The following is a 16,729-nucleotide window of genomic DNA, read 5'->3' on the forward strand; positions in this document are numbered from 1 at the left end:
CCATAAAACAGTTTAAACCAGTGCTTCGAAAAATGTTTCCCAGCACTGACCCTCATTTCAATGTTTGAAAGTAGTCACAATCCCTCGGTTACCTGTGAAAGCAAGAGGAGAAGACCTAGGTGAGGCATGAGGTGAGCAGCGCAGTCAGCCATCACTGCTTTGGAGCTCACGGCTCCACTGGAGATCCTGACACCCCTTTGGGAAGCCTTGGTCTAAACAGCTCATCAGCTATTGTTCCTATCAGTGCAGGGTTTTGGCTGCATTAAATCACAGTACACCACATTTATAAAACACGGTTTATTCAGGCAACCTCATGAATAAGAACAAAAATCAAGCCTTAATGGGATACAACATCAACAGAAATACAATAAAAGTTCCTTTTGTGGGAAAAGCCAGATATACTAAATTAAAACAAATCTTGGAACTGTTGAACTGGTTCAAACAGGACTCCATGATCCCTCCTTTTGGTTCCATAATATTTCAGTCATTATAAAAAGCAGCTTATTGGCTTTCACCCATTCCCACATAGGCACCACTCTGAGCTTGTGCACGGAGAACTCAGGGTGCAACTTTACGTAGTGCAAGCAAACTTCAGATAGGACAGTCATAAATATGGATCTCACGATCATCTGCCACGGAGACAATTTTTGATCCATTCCCATTGTACTTTGCACCCCAGACCTGTTGAGAAAGCAACATGGTTTTACTTAGAATATCTATGTAATGAGGCATTTTTAAAGATCAAAAGAGACAGAACTACAATATTTACTGCTGAGAATTCAGGGATTCAAAGTGTATACTGGCAGATTGGAAGGACAGTTACCTGGTCCAGGTGATCGAAGAATGTGTGCACACAACTTCTTGAGGCAACATCCCAAACCTTTACGCTTTTGTCAGAAGAGCTGTTGCAGAAAACATGCAATTGGTTACAAACAAACCGACTAGGAACAGGAGTAAGCCATACACCTCTAACTCAAATTGGTGAATCATTCACAGGGTTATGGGAACAGAAGTGTCAGGCTAATTACAAGAACTAGACAGCCAGCATAGCACAATGTGTTGAAAGGCCTCCGTTACTCTATAATCCCATAGGGAGGAGATTGAGAGTTTCCTCAGTTTAGTCGACTGACTCTGTAGTGGCTGGGCCACAGTCAAGAAAAAGCAAAAAAAAAGTAATCCCACAAGCAGCACGGTGGCACAGTGGTTGCCATTTCGGTGACTGTGTGGAGTGTGTACATTCTCCCCACGTCTGTGTGGGTTTCCAGTGGATACTCTGGTTTCACCCCACAGTCCAAAGACGTGCAGTTATGTGGATTGGCAATGCTAACATTCCCATAGTGTCCAGAGATGTGTAGCCTAGGTAGGTTAGCCATGGTAAATGTGGATTATAAGGTAGGTGTAGGAGACATGCTCTTCTGACAGTCAGTGTGGATTCAGTGGTTGGAGTGGCCTTTTTCCACACTGTAGGAATTCGACGATTTCACAAATCAGCACCTTGATTACACAGTGAACGTAAAAGAAAATACTGTTGTACATTTTACCACATTTATCTTTCAACTAAATGTATTTGATCAGAAATCACCTCAAACCGGTAGGAAATACAGCACATATATGAAGAAACAACAAATGTGCACCAAGGTTCTGAAATTATTATTGCTACTCTCAGATTAAAAACAAGGTGCACCAATCACAAGTTGTTCTGTTGAAAGGGTTAGAGACCAACTGAATAGCCTTAGAAACCTTAGTTTTGGAATTCAGTAGGACACTCAGGCTGCAAAGCCGCAATATTGGACACTAGTGCACAAATAAAGCTAATCTGAAATTCCCCAACCCATTAATTTAAACTAGTGAATGTCCCCACTGAAATGGCAGAGAGAATCTCAAAAAAACTCTCAACGACGTATCACAATTTCAGGTCTGAGAGTTTGAAAGAATATTTCAAAATTTAAAACATTCATTCCACCATTACCTTGATACAAAATGTGCGTCATCTGGACAGAAAGCCACACTCAGTACCCAAGATCCATGACCACTTAGTGTACCCGCAAGACTGGCATGTTGGCTGTAGGAAGATCAGATTTAGGAGTTGTATTAACTGCGCCCACACCATGTATGGGAAGTACCAGAACATCATCTCATACAAATAAATGGAGTGAGTATAATACAATCTCTTACACATCATAAATCTTGATGTAGCCATCATCAGAGGCTGTAATTAGAAGCTGAGAATCCGGAGAGAAAGTCAGAGATCGAATTGGCTTGGCGTGACCTAAAAGTAAAAAACAAACTATTTTAAAAAGATTGCTGACAAAAGACACATCTTACCAAAGTTTTTTTAAAAATTAGAACAATTTACAAAAATACCAATGTGAAAAGAATCAATGTTTTTTAAATAACGAGATGCTGATTGGCCGACACCATGGAGAATAATTGCTGGAAAAACTCAGCAGATCTGGCAGCATCCGTGGACAGAAACCAGAGTTCACATTTCAGGGCCGCTGATCCTTCTTCAGAACTGATTGTAATTAGGAAAAGGTTAGCATATATGCTAGAGAAGGGTTGGGGAAGCAGTAAATGGTAGGTGGACATGGAACCCAGATAGAGAGGGAGAGAGAAAAGCAGTGGAGCAGACATAGCAGTAGCTGCTAATGGGGATTAGGGACTGACAATGGGTTATTTATACAGCAGCCAATGTGATGGCAAAGCCCAGATGTACGGGTTGGGGTAAGTGATCAGGCCGCAAAATTATTGAACTTGATAAAGTCCAGAAGATTGCAGCGTTCCCAAGTGAAAAATGAAGTGCTGTTCTTCCAGTTTGCGCTAAGCTTCACTGGAGCACTGTAGCAAGCCCAAGACAGAGATAATGAGCAGGGAACTGTGGGTTGAAGTGGCAGGCAAACCGAAGTGCAGGGTCATTTTTGTGAACAGAATGTGGGTATGCTACAAAGCAGTCACCTAGTCCAAGTTTTGTCTCTGTAGTGTAGAGGAGACCCCATCATGAGTAGTGAATACACCAGGCTAGACTAGACAGAGTGAAAAGCAAGTAAATTGTTGCTTCACCTGGAAATGTATCTTAGATAGTAAGGAGAGAGGAAGTAAAAGGGCGGGTGTTACACCTTATGTGATTACATTGGAAGGTGTCATGTGCTGCGGGGAGATGATGGGAACGGAGGAAGAATGGACAAAGCTGTCCCAGAGGGAATAGTTCCTGTGAAATGCTGACAAGGGAGGGGAGAAGAGGAGAACGTCTGATGGTAGCATCTCACTGGACATGATAGAAATGGTGGCGAATGGACCTTTGAATGTGGATGCTGATGGGTGAGGACAAGGAGGGTGCTATTGGTGTTGTGCAAGGGAACAGAGGGGATGAGGGATGAAGTGAGGGAATTGGGTTGGACACGCCTAAGGTCCCTGTCAATCACAGGAACACTCAGTTGAGAAAAGTGGTAGACATTTGGAAGATCCCTCTTTCGAAGTTAGCACTATCAGAACAGATGCGATGGAGGTGGAGGAATTGGAAGAATGGGACAGAATCTTTGCAGGGAGTGGGGTTTAAGCATGTATAGTTGAGGTAACTGTGGGAGTCATGGGTTTGTTGCAATACTTTAGCCTCATCCCTCATATATCCCATCTTTAATGTGTGTAAAAAAAATTAAATGATCTTCCATTAGTGATCATTGACTTTCTGCTGGGTGCCCCTTAGAATTCTTTAAAAAGTGATTGGTTGCTTGGACAACCTGAAGACCCCACACTGAGACACTACACAGCAACAGAGGTGAAATTCTTGTTAGAGAGGTCACTTGATTGTTCATTAAAGTTTATTTTATGCAACAAATATCATTCCTTTGTCACTAACAACACATACCAAGCCACAAACTCCTTAAAGACCACTGACGCCCCAGTCAATGCAACACTGATTGCTGGTGCTTAATGGCCTCTCACCTTCCACAGAAAATAACCACATGAAGGATTACAAGCCTGAATCCATACTTTTCTGTTCACCCAATTTCATGCCATAGCTAAGAAATGTTTATTCTTGGTATGTGCAGGCATCCCTGGCTATTGCTCATCCCTAATTTCCCCTGAGAAGGTGGTGGTGAGCTGCCTTGTTGAATCATAGAATCCCTACAGTGGAATTCAGCCCATCAAATCCACACTGACCTCCAAAGACACGAAGTACACCCCTTCCCGTTCCAACCCTGTAACCGTGCATTTCCCATAGCGAATCCATCTAGCCTACAGGTCCCTACACACTACAGGCAATTTGGCATGGCCAATGCATGCACCTCTCTGGACTGTGGGAGGAAACTCATGTTGGAGAGAATGTGCAAACTCCATAGTTGTCCAAGACTGGAATCAAACCCAGATCCCCGTGTGTTGTGAGGCAGTACTGCTAATCACTAAGCCATTGTGCCATGCCTTAATTGCTTACAGTTTGTGCACTCCAATACAGGAACATAGTACAAGAACAAGCCCACAGGTCTACCATGTTTGTGCCTACCATGATGCTAATTCCATCTGCCTACACATGTCTGTGTCCCTCTATTACCTGTCTGAATGCCTCTTAAACACTTATCATATCTGCTTCTATCACCCTTCCAGGCAATGCATTCCAGACACCTACTATCCTCTCTATAAAAATCTATCCTTGTACTATTCCTTTAAACTTTTCTCCTCTTACCTTAAAACTGATGTCCCCTAGTATTTGATATTTCCAACGTGTACACACCTTCTTCAATCACCTGGATCAGGTAACTATCATTTCAATCTGCCAGAGTACACTTTTCTGTATACATTCCTTTTACATTTGACCTCTCAAATGCATCATCTCACACTTGTACGGCTTAATCTCCATCTGCCATTTCTTCACTCAGTTTTTCAACAGATCTATGTCCTGCTACATGCTTTGACGACCTTCCTCACTTTACACAACTCCACTAATTTTTGCATTGTTTTCAAATTTAGTAATCAGACTATTCACACTTTCATCCAAATAACTTTTATCAAACACTAGAGGTCCCAGCACTGATCCCTGGAGAACACCACTGGCCACAAACCTCCAGTCAAAAAACACCCCTCCACAGCTACCTTCTATCTTCTATGACCAATCCAATTTTATATCCAACTTACCAAAGCACTGTGGATCCCATGTAGTTTAATGTTTTGTATCAGCCTAGGAGAAAGTGAGGACTGCAGATGCTGGAGATCAGAGTCAAAAACTACAATGCTGGAAAAGCACAGCCGCTCAGGCTCATCTGTGCAGGAGAGTTGACTTTTCAAGCAGAAGCTCTTCATCAGGAATCTGACGAAGGAATCAGCCTACTTGACCCTGTCAAATGCTTTAGTGAACATCCACTGTCCCACTCTCAATCAGCTTCATCACTTCCTCAAAATCCTCAATCAAATTTGTGAGAAAAGACCTCTCCTATATAATGTAACACTGACTATCCCTAATAAGTCTATTATTTTCCAAATGTGAGTAAATTGTGTTCTTAAGAATCTTCTCCAATAATTTCCCTACTAATCTTGTAAGGCTCACTGGCCAATAATTTCCTGGATCATACTGTTGCCATTCTTGAACAAAGAAGCAACATAGTTTATTCTCCAGTCTTCTAGTACATTGCCTCTGGCTAATATGGATGCAAAGATATCTGTCAAGGCCCCAGCAATCTTCTCCCTTGCCTTCCTCAGTATCTTGGGACAGAATCCATCAGGGCCTGGAGACTTGCATTGATATGCCCGAGAATATCAACATAGCCTCCTTAATCTTATCATCCACGCCTTTCTCCTTGGTGAATACCGATGAAAAGTAATCATTAATGACCTCACCTACTTCCTCTGGGCTACACACAAATACCCTTGTTGTTCTTGAGTGGATCTACCCTTGCCCGAGCTACTCTCTTGCTCCTAATGTACATATTAAATGTCAAGATTATCCTTAAACGTACTTGCCAGGGTAGGCATACTAATTCTTTGTTTGAGTTACCTTCTGTTCCCTTTATATTTGTTAAGAGGCTTGCTTGATTTCAGTTTCCTAAATGTTAGATATACGCTTCCTTTTTCTTTTTGACTAAACCTTCAATATCTCTTGTCATCCAAGGTTCCTGAATCATTCCATCCTTATCTTTCAACCTCACAGGAAGATGCTGGTTCTGAAATCTGATCAATTGGCATTTAAAAGATTCCCATATGTTAGATGTGGACTTGCCCTTTAACTGTTGCCCCCAATCTCATTACGCCAGTTCCTGCCTAATACTGTTGTATTTAACCTTCACCCAAGGACCATTCTTATTCTATCCATTACTATCTTAAAAATGACTTAATTATGACCACTGATCTCAAAATGCTTCCCCAATGAAACTTTGATCACCTGACCAGTCTCATTCTCCCATATAAGGTATAGTACAGCCTATTCCTTAGTTTGACTATATACATATTGTTTCAAGAAACCCTCCTGGATGCACCTAACAAGTTCAGTCCCATCTAAACACCTGACAATAAGGGAGTCCCAGTCAATCTTTAAGAAATTAAAATCACCCATGACAACAACTCTGTTGTTTTTACATCTAAGATCTGCTTACATTCCTCCATCTCCCACTGGCTATTAGGAGACCCATAGCATAGCCAAATTATATTGATTGCACCTTTATATCCCTGAGTCCAGACCATATAGCCTTGCTGGATGAGTTCTCCCAGATATCCTCTCTGACACTCTCCTTAATCAGTAATGGATACATTCTTCGCTATCTAAATATCTAAATCCTAGAACACTGAGTTGCCAGTCCTGCCCTTGTCTCAACCAAATTCCTTTAATGACTACATCATCATAGTTCCCACCTCCTAATCGAGGCTCGAAGCTCATATGCCTTACCTGTCACATTCCTTGCTTTAAAATAAATACACTTCAGACCACCATCTGGCTATGTTCATTAACCTGGCCATGCCTGTTCTTCCTATTAGACTGACTTGACTTAATGTCGACCTTTTCCTCAATCACACCATATGCTGACCTACTGCAAGTCGAGCGTTTTTTTCCTGGATGTTACTGAGCTTCTTGAGTGCCGCTAGAGTCACATCATCCAGAAAATTTGGGATTACACATTGTGTCAGAATTGGTTTCCACTTATCGCTCATGCAGAACCCCAGCATTTTTACCTTCTAGCGTATGCAGAAGCTTTCCAGTTGCAATATCAAATATGTTGATGATACCGTCTATAGCACCACTGGCGAGGTACTTCCCATCGGGACTCTGCAGTGACCACAAGATTTTTTTTTTAACATGAATCAACATAGATTCCACTGCATATGCCATAAAAGAATGTCTCACATGATGCTCTCACATTCTGCACTGAGCAACACAGAATTAGTCATAAAACACAGATATTGTTAAAGAGCAAACAGCTTACTTTTCACTGAAACTAGTTAATTCTATTCAACTCCACCCAATAAAAGACTTCACCAGAGAGCAAAATTTAAGGGCATAATAAATCAGTGGCAATGGCCATTCAGTCCATTGTGAGAACTGACATGCTGCAATTGTGTTTAATAATCCTTTTCTGGAATGTGACATTTCCCACCTCCAAACATGGTTAAGGTCAGGTAGGTAACTTCCCATATGGCTATCAGACAAGAGCTTACACATTTTTCTTGTTCATGGTAAATAGACTCGTCTCTAATTGCCATTGGTCATTCAGTTTGAGCATGTCAAAAGAAAGCAGGCAAGATTTAAAACTACTGTTACTCTGAGCTCATTTACCGACTGTAACATAAAATAGTCATACTTGTATCAAGTCTCTTTCCATTATAATCTGCATTATATTAGACTGCCACAATTTTACAGTCTATGTGGTTACAGGCACAAGATTAAGCCATGCACCAACCTGCGCTTATATATTGCCTTTAACGCTTCATTGCAGTGGCATCAAACAGAATTTGGCTTCAAGTCACTCAGATCGAGGCAGATGGAGGCCATTAATAGAGCAGAACCTTTAATGGATCGTCAGGAAACTTATACAGAATAAAAGATCAGAATTGGAGGAGTATTTCAGAGCATTGTTTGGCTGAAGGAATAAATTACCAAGGTAGGGAGGCACTGAGATCATAAACTGTGTATATAATAACAGGCTTAAAGTATAATGGCCCCGATCGTGTTCCCAGCTAATATGCACGTGCAGTAAAAATAAACTCCTGAATTTAGGGGGAAATCTGGTCTACTTGCAGGAGAAAACTGTTGGAGATGGATTAGACAGAATATTCAGTTGAATTAGAAAGAAAATGCTTTACCGAGATTCAAGATAGCACATAAACTAAAGAAAATTAGTCTTCTGGTTTGTCTTACATATGCAATACTGAGGATGAATTTCCCTCTTGTATCCAAGGAAGATTCCTTCTTTCCACTTTCAACACCAAAGATATTAACTTTCCCCAAATGACTCCCTGTGGCTAAAAACTTGCCATCTGGAGAGAAAGCCACGGACCAGGCGTCAACTGAATGAAAACAAAGTACTTCATTAAAACCAGTGTTGGTTATTTAACACAAAACATAACATTAAAATTTGTGGAAGAGAGAAAAAAAAATCACTGCTGAGTAAACTAGAAAATCTAATTTGATTTGCAGCTGCTACATTCCTCGTCCTGTACACAGTTTGAACAAACTTGAAAACATGAAAGAGTTTCACAAGTCAGGAGCAGATAATAAGTCAGTGATAAAGTCAGACCATCTATTTGAGACAAAGAAAAAGAAAAACAAGAACAGAAACTGGTCTCCTTCCTATCTGAAAGATGTTGTGAAACTTGAAAGGGTTCAGAAAAGATTTATAAGGATGTTGCCAGGGTTGCAGGGTTTGAGCTATAACTTTTTCATGCAGAGGGTGGCACGTGTATGGAATGAGCTGCCAGAGAAAGTGGCGGAGGCTGGTACAATTGCAACATTTAAAAGACATTTGGATGGGTATATGAATAGGAAGGGTTTGGAGTGATATGGGCCAGGTGCTTGCAGGTGGGACTAGATTGGATTGGGATATCTGGCCAGCATGGACAGGTTGGACCAAAAGGTCTGTTTCCAAGCTGTACATCTCCATGACTCCATAACAGCCAGAGAATTAAGACGATCGTGAAAAATAAATTGCAGTTACAGACCTAAAGCCTCTGTCACACAACTGAACTGTAAAAGTTATAATAAACTAGCAATTCATTAACCTCACATTTCACTGAGAATGGAGTTTAACACTGCCCATCACTATCAGATTGTACACTGATATGAAGGTTCAGATAGACAAACTGTGTGAATTATTTCCCAATTTACAATTTAAATCTAACACACGACACCCAAATTCAAACACGCATTTAAACTGAAGTTGCTTTCCTAAGAGCAGAGGAGATTGATGGGGGACAGGATTGAGATTTATAAAATTATGAGGAGCATAGATGAGTTGACAGGAAGAAACTTGATGGAGAGATCAATAGTCAGGAGTCTCAGATGTAAGGTAAAGGGCAGAAGCTTTCGAGGATGTGTGTGGAATCCGGAACTCTTTCCCTGTCAGGGTGGTAGCTGCAGAAACCCTTTGAACATTTAAGACATATTTAGATGTGTATTTGCAATGCCAAGACATACAGGAAATTGGAATCCGAATGGAATCGCAATGAGCCCAAGGATCCTTTTCTGTGCTATAGATCTCTGTCTTTTACTCTGCAGATTAACTCTCAGAAAACTGAATCAACTTCAGATTCCTCTTCAAACCTGTAGATTCTTGTGACTAGACTGGGCTGTTCATTGAGATTTTAAACAATTGATCAGTTTTCTTGGCTGTGTTTATCACTATTTGATCTTCAATCTTGAATCCTCCATTTCATCCCTCCACCACCCTGAAATTTCCTGAATTTTGAAAACTTGAGAATATAAAACAGCTTCTGAATTAATTTATTTGAATTTAATCTTTCTCATCTCTTCAAATCAGGAATATTTTGCAGAATAACATCAAGTAATCTGTCGAGTATCCACCAGGATACAGTAACATCTTATGTTGGATGGGAGCTGATCTCTACTGGCTGGAGATAGCATTTGAAATGACTACACAAAGTTCATCATGGCCAGACGCATGGAACAAAGCAGCAAGATTCAGCATTGACAGCAATATCCAGAGCTGCTTGATTCAAATTGTTGAGAATAACATGTGAACGCACAAATCATTAGAATTCAACCAATATTTGTTAATTATATAAGTTGCAGTCACAAATGTAATCAAGTAGCAGTAATTTATTGAAAACAATATTACCTGGTCCAGCATCCAAAGACTTAATCTGTTTGCCTGATTCTAAATCCCAAAGGCGGATATGTGCATCCAGAGAACTGGAAGCTGCAGTGGTGCCAGTGTGATTAATGTCAACTGACACAACACCTAGTTGATGACCCTCTAGAGTCCATTGCAGTTCCAGCTTCTCATCCACCCTGGAACAGAAGAGATACATGAAAACTGAAGCAAAACCGAAAAACAGAGCAGATCTCCTGCGTGCCACTCCCAACCAAAGTCCACAACAGTTCGGTCATCAGCCTACACTACAAAACCCATTACTCTACTGCTAATACAAGTTTCTAATCTCACAAGCTCAAATTTATACTTCGGAAAACAGGGTAATCACAAGGGCAAAGGGTTACTGCTGTTTTTGTGGTGACTGGATAAAGGTTTAAAATACTGATGGGACAGAGAGAGAAACTGTTTCCGCTAGCACTCGGAAGGATTGTTTTAAAATTGTGCAGGCAAATATTTTAGGAAGGAAATTAGAAAGTAATTTTTCACAGAATTCTCTTTCTCAAATGGCAATTGATACTTTATCAACTTTTAATCTTAGATTGATGGCTTTTTTTTGTTAAAGGTATTAAGAGACTTGATTTTGGTCAGAATAAGTCATTCAGCCCCTCAATTCTGCTCCATTCAATTAGAACATGCACAAATCAGGTTATGTGCAGACCTTTCATGTAATATCAATGGAATTCAAATAACATTATTTAGCATTTGGTGAGTTACAGGGACATTTGCAATACTGCCAGCAGCTTATATATGTGTGGGTGAATACTGTTTGCAACAAGTGAGGTCATGCAACAGGTCATTAGTTTACTACAGAATATACAAGTGAATCTGAATTCCTAACTGAGAAAATGTATCTAGCCAAGAATAAACATTCAGTAAAATACTGAATTTACAAAAATCATTTGTTAATTTATTTTTAGCTACTGGCCCTTTTCTATACTTCCAACCCGATGCCTCAGCATTACTCACGGCCTGGTTTAAGGTACTAAGCAAATTTACTAAAGAATTGAATAAAATTAATTCTCATTATAATAAAAAGATTATCTAACTCTCCTACTGGACAGTACAGAATTTTCCAGTGATAAGAATTCAGCTACAACAACTTGAAAATATATGAAGTTATTGTGTTTCTCCTTTAATATCTTACCACTGTGAGACATGGTAAGATTTTAAAGATTGTCATGGAAATGGAAATCAAAATTGATTCCACTCCTTTGTACAAGTTTGTACAAAATGACATCCCAGAGCAGAACCTTTAAGAATTGAGACACCACAAGCCTGCAGCATGTGAGATCTCAAACTAAATAAAAACAAGTCATCAGTCATGTACAAACTGATCCAGTCACTCAAATTTAAATTAATTTAGTCTCTAATCAACAAAGACAAAAAATTCAAACCATATTGACAGATTTGGTGGGCTGCAGCCAATAGTCCCCATGAAGGGAAAAGTACCAAACCAGTCCTACTTATTTCTCCAGTGTTCTTTAAAGTTAAACCATTAAACTATTTTGATCTAAGGATGCTGACTTTTGCACCAAGGCAAAGTTCCAAGTTCCACAAGTTGGAATATCAGACACTTACCATTTCCAGACTTTAACAAGGTCATCCAGTGACCCAGTCACTATGGTTTCTGAGCTATCCTTCTCACTTTTTCCCCAAGCCACAGACCAGATAGAATCTTCATGAGCTATCAAGATATTAGAACCAGGAGCAAAGTGTTGAATACTCATTTGAAGATCTTTATTTCAACAAATAAATGAGAGAGATAATATGCAGAAAGGATTGCAAAGCTTCCTTAACCTGGGAGATGAGAAATGGATGCAATTTGATTGGTAGCAGTTTTGAATCAATCAAAAACTAACATCCAGGACCAAAAAGTTATAGAGTTTGAAGCAAGATAATGAAAAGTTGGGCTAAACAAGCAATCAGCGGTGACAATGACAGGCAACAAAAACAGCAAGCAGGCAAGAAGAAAAGTCAGTGGGAGCAATCAATTATTCAGGCAAAGCGAAGTAACATCATTAAACTAATTAGCTACTCACAACATTGCTGCTTGTGGGAACTAGGATTCAAATTGGTTGCAATGGCCTAGATTTTCCAGTCTTCAGGTGATTGAAGACCAGAGGGAATCTGAAAGATGCACTGAGACCCCTTGAATCCATTCTTATCACCTACAGTTGTGTGAGGGGTTCAAATTTCTGATAGGTAATTAACTAGGGTCTGGAACCCTCTGAAAAAAAGTCACCAACTCTTGAGTTATTGACTTTAGGGAGTTCCAACTTACTAATCTTTAGAGTTAGCCAGGAAACGCCAGAGAGATTAAAACCTACTCTAAGGTTTAGCTCGTTATAAAACTGACTTCCTCACAATCCCCAATCAAACACTCAGACACCCAAACTCATCAATACCTAAAACATGCTACCCATTCCCTCATGCACTACTTGCCATGGTATCTCTTCACCCATCCACCGTCCTCCCTGTCCCACTTAGCTGCTCAGAGTAGCTGTCAGAGAGTTTGGAACTACTAAACATTTCATTTCCTGAAATACAGCAGCTACTACAGTAAGAAGGGGCATAGTTTCTGTAACAATCCATTCTGATGTTTGCTAGAATAGTTTGTTGTGACGGACTCCCCACTGAATGTCAACCTGGAAAATTCCTGGGAAGGTAACAGAGGAACTTTTGTCTGAGCTGCGTTGGAAACAAGGATTCTAACCCAGATTGTAAGATTCAGGCTAATTCCTACACTTTCAAAGGACTTCACTGACTGGTACAAAATCAGAGATTCATGTAACAAACATTTAGTCAATTCACAAACTGCTTCAGTTATAAACCCATAAGATCCAATGACCTCAAAATGTGGAATTCAACAACCCTACTCGACAGAATTACTAATCAAGTGGAAAATATCTCCTAGTGTTCTCAGTGATAAGATACTAGCAGGGGTATCAGATTATTGATTCCTCATTTCACTCCCACCATCACAAAGAGTCAGTAGCACCAGTATGTACCATACAGGAACACCACCACCTACAAGCTCCCCTCCAAGCCACTCACCATCCTTACTTGGAAATATATGGTTGTTCCTTCACCATTGCTGGGTCAAACTTCTGGAATTCTCTCCCTAATGGCATTGCGAGTGAAAGGTGGACTGCAGTGGTTCAAGAAGGCAGCTCACCACAATTTTCTCAAGGGCAACTAGGGATGGGCAATAAATGCTGGCCAGCTAGCAATGCGAACATCCCAAGTGAAAAGATTTTCAAAAAAAACTCATTTTCTAAAGCTCAAGGTTATCTTAAATACTATTCTTAAAACTCCTCCTTCTTGCTTTCTTTTTTGAAGTGGCACTCTCCAATCATAAATCTGTAAACTCATATGGAAATGAAGAGAGTTTGTAACATTAGGACTTAGCTATCCAGCTTTCCTTCCTAGCAATATATCATAGAATCATAATCGTAGAATCCCTACGTGAGAGGAAGCAGGCCATTCAGCGACCTTCTGAAGAGTATCCCACCCAGGTCCACCCCATCCCTTTAACCCTGTGTTTCCCATGGCAAATCCACCTTGCCTGCACATCCTGAATAAAAATATGGGTAATTATAATAGCCAATCCACCCAACCTGCTATTCTTGAGTGTGGCAGGAAACTGGAATACCCAGAGGAAACCCACATAGACAGAGGGAGAACATGCAAACCCCACAAAGGCAGACACTGGAGGGTTGAATTAAACCCGGGTTCCTGGATGCGACGCCCATTTCACGTACTGTTTTACATTATGTTTTACACACTTCTCTCACTTCTCTTCCTCAAGCTAATGCTTGACCTCCCATTCCATGCAAACATAATCTATAAATACACCGATGCATTCAATTTTGCAATTGTTACAACTGTGATAATCATAATCATTTACACTATAAATGATGAGTTGGTGGAGAATTTGATTTTCCCCTTTAATTAAAACATGCTTTTAGCTTGGTCTGCACAGCTGAAGCATTCAGATCTAACTTTTCACAATTTTTGGTATTTGCTTCCAAATGATAATGAAGAGACACTCACCATGCTCTTGCTTAAATAGGATACTGTACTGGAAACAGAAAGATAAATTCTGTCAGCAAATGAAGAGGATCCATGATAAACAAATCATTTCACAGCTTTTACAAATATTTCTTTACCTGGGTGGTCATTCTTCAAACTTTAAATCAGACCTCTGTGAACGTGACTCTGCAAAAAGATGAACATTGAGAAGAGGAGAAATAGGCCATTCAGCCATCAAACCTATTCTGCCAATCACATTAGTATTCCCTCTACTTATCTTCCCAGTTGTGTGGGCCTTTTAGGTCTACGTACACAAGAGACTTCTGGAACCTGAGGTTAATGGCATGCTGACCACCATATGCAGACCATGGGAGCGACTGTGCTAGCTTTGAGGGAATACTGATCAATATGATCACAGCTTACTCTCTATCTCAATACCTTATGCCTGTGCTCTCCCCAAAGGCCATGACCCTTAGCCTCCGGAAATCCATCTATTCTGTGATTCTTAAACATATTTGGTGACTTGGCCTCTACAACCTTTTCTGGTAAGAAATTCCACAGGTTAACTAATCTTTGGGTGAGGAAGTTTTTCCTTATCTCAGTCCTAAATGAGCTTTTCAATATCCTGGGACTGTGGCTCCTGGTACTAGAACCCCCCCCCCCCCCCACACACACACACTCAGAGAAAACATCTTCCCTGCACCTAGTTTGATGAAGGCTTTTTGCCCGAAACGCCGATTCTGCTCCTCAGACGGTGCCTGACCTGCTGTGCATTTGTTCGAGGAGAAAGTGAGGGCTGCAGATGCTGGAGATCAGAGCTGAAAATGTGTTGCTGGAAAAGTGCAGCAGGTCAGGCAGCATCCAAGGAGCAGGAGAGTCGACGTTTCAGGCATGAGCCCCTCGAAACGTCGATGCTCCTGCTCCTTGGAGGCTGCCTGACCCGCTGTGCATTTCCACCGGCACTCTCTCGACCCGAGTCTATCCTCAGCCTGTTAGAATTTTACATGTTTCTGTCAAATCCCCTCACGTCCTTCTGAATCTCTGGTAAATCCAGGCCCAGTCTAGCCCATCTCTCCTCACTGCCATCCCCCGTTATAAACCCAGTCAGCCTTGCTACACTCCCGCGGTGACGGATGAGGTTTATAACGGGCCCTGAAGCGAGACGGCGGGACTGGCGGCTCGGAGCTCACCTCCACCTCCTCCTCCTACCGCCGCCACCGAACCCCCGAGTAACATCAATCAAGAGGGAACGCTGCTTTGACTCCAGGCGGAGGCTCCACAAACACTCAGTAGGCCTCGAGAACCATGACAACACGGAGGAAATGACGATTCAGACGGCGGCGGCAGCTGCTTCCGGTTCAGGACGCCGCATGCGGGTAGGCGGGGCCGGTGTCGCGCGTGCGCACTGTGCTTGCCCCCTCACCGGTCAATTTTGGTTTTGTTTCATTCTTTAAGTCATTCTGGTTCAGAGATCAGGTTCTGGCTGTGAATGTGTTCACTTACAGAGATGGGGTGAAATGAGGGAGACAGGAGTTCACTGAGTTCCTCCCTTCCTGCCTCTCAGGAACTGTCATTAATTTGTTGCCAGGCGCACTCTGTTTGAAACAAAAACAAAAATTGCTGGAAAAGCTCAGCAGGTCTGGCAGCATCTGTGGGGAGAAATCAGAGTTAACATTTAGGATCGAGTGACCCATCCTCAGAACCGGGTCACTGTACTCAAAACATTAACTCTGATTTCTCTGCACAGATGCTGCCAGACCTGCTGAGCTTTTCCAGCAATTCTTTTGATTTACAGTATTTGCAGTTCTTTTGGCTTTTATTTAGTATCACACTCTGTTTGATTTTAATTTGGTGTATCAATAATAATGACCCATTAAGAAAGATAGGATTTGTTTCAGAGGCATGGGAGGATATTTGGGAGAATGCAAGGAAGATATCAATTTGCAATAGGACCCATGCGTCACAGTTGAAGACTCTCCACAGGGTCCACTTAGCCCCAGACCATTTGTCAAAATTTAAACCAGGGGTATCTTCAGCATGCCCCAAGTGCAAGGTCTGTACGGGTACTCTTACCCATTGTCTTTGGTCTTGTGACAGGCTTCAAACATATTGGAGCGCTGTGGTGGGTGCAATGGAGAGGATTTTAGGTGTAGGGATGGAGAAGGACCCTATTTCGCTCCTTTTGGGCCTACCCATTGTATTTCCTGCAGACTGCATAAGGCAAAACTTTTCAATATTCTTACGTTCTGTGCAAGGAAGAATTATCTTGCTCGGTTGGATATTAGAAAACCCCCTAAGTCTGTCGGGTTGGCGGAAGATTGTTATGGAGCATATTCCCCTGGATTTTCTCACAAATATGGTACACTATACAAAACTGAGAATTTTAC

The 16,729-nt window shown here is 41.2% G+C and overlaps 1 protein-coding gene across 1 annotated transcript; it reads right to left on the reverse strand.

Moving 5' to 3' along the window:
* Positions 1-282: 282 nt before the first annotated feature.
* Positions 283-15,673, reverse strand: skic8 (SKI8 subunit of superkiller complex). The gene is made up of 11 exons (XM_060853716.1): positions 15,533-15,673; positions 14,480-14,528; positions 14,364-14,391; positions 11,889-11,994; positions 10,275-10,447; positions 8,339-8,487; positions 7,156-7,249; positions 2,176-2,269; positions 1,970-2,062; positions 824-902; positions 283-681 (listed from the first exon to the last, which is right to left on the reverse strand). The coding sequence occupies exons 2-11, from the start codon at positions 14,489-14,491 to the stop codon at positions 592-594; spliced, it is 918 nt and encodes a 305-aa protein (XP_060709699.1). The 5' UTR covers positions 14,492-14,528; positions 15,533-15,673; the 3' UTR covers positions 283-591.
* Between the last annotated feature and the right edge of the window lie 1,056 nt (positions 15,674-16,729).

The sequence above is a fragment of the Hemiscyllium ocellatum genome, chromosome 42 (assembly GCF_020745735.1).
Source record: "Hemiscyllium ocellatum isolate sHemOce1 chromosome 42, sHemOce1.pat.X.cur, whole genome shotgun sequence".
Lineage (NCBI taxonomy): Eukaryota > Metazoa > Chordata > Chondrichthyes > Orectolobiformes > Hemiscylliidae > Hemiscyllium > Hemiscyllium ocellatum.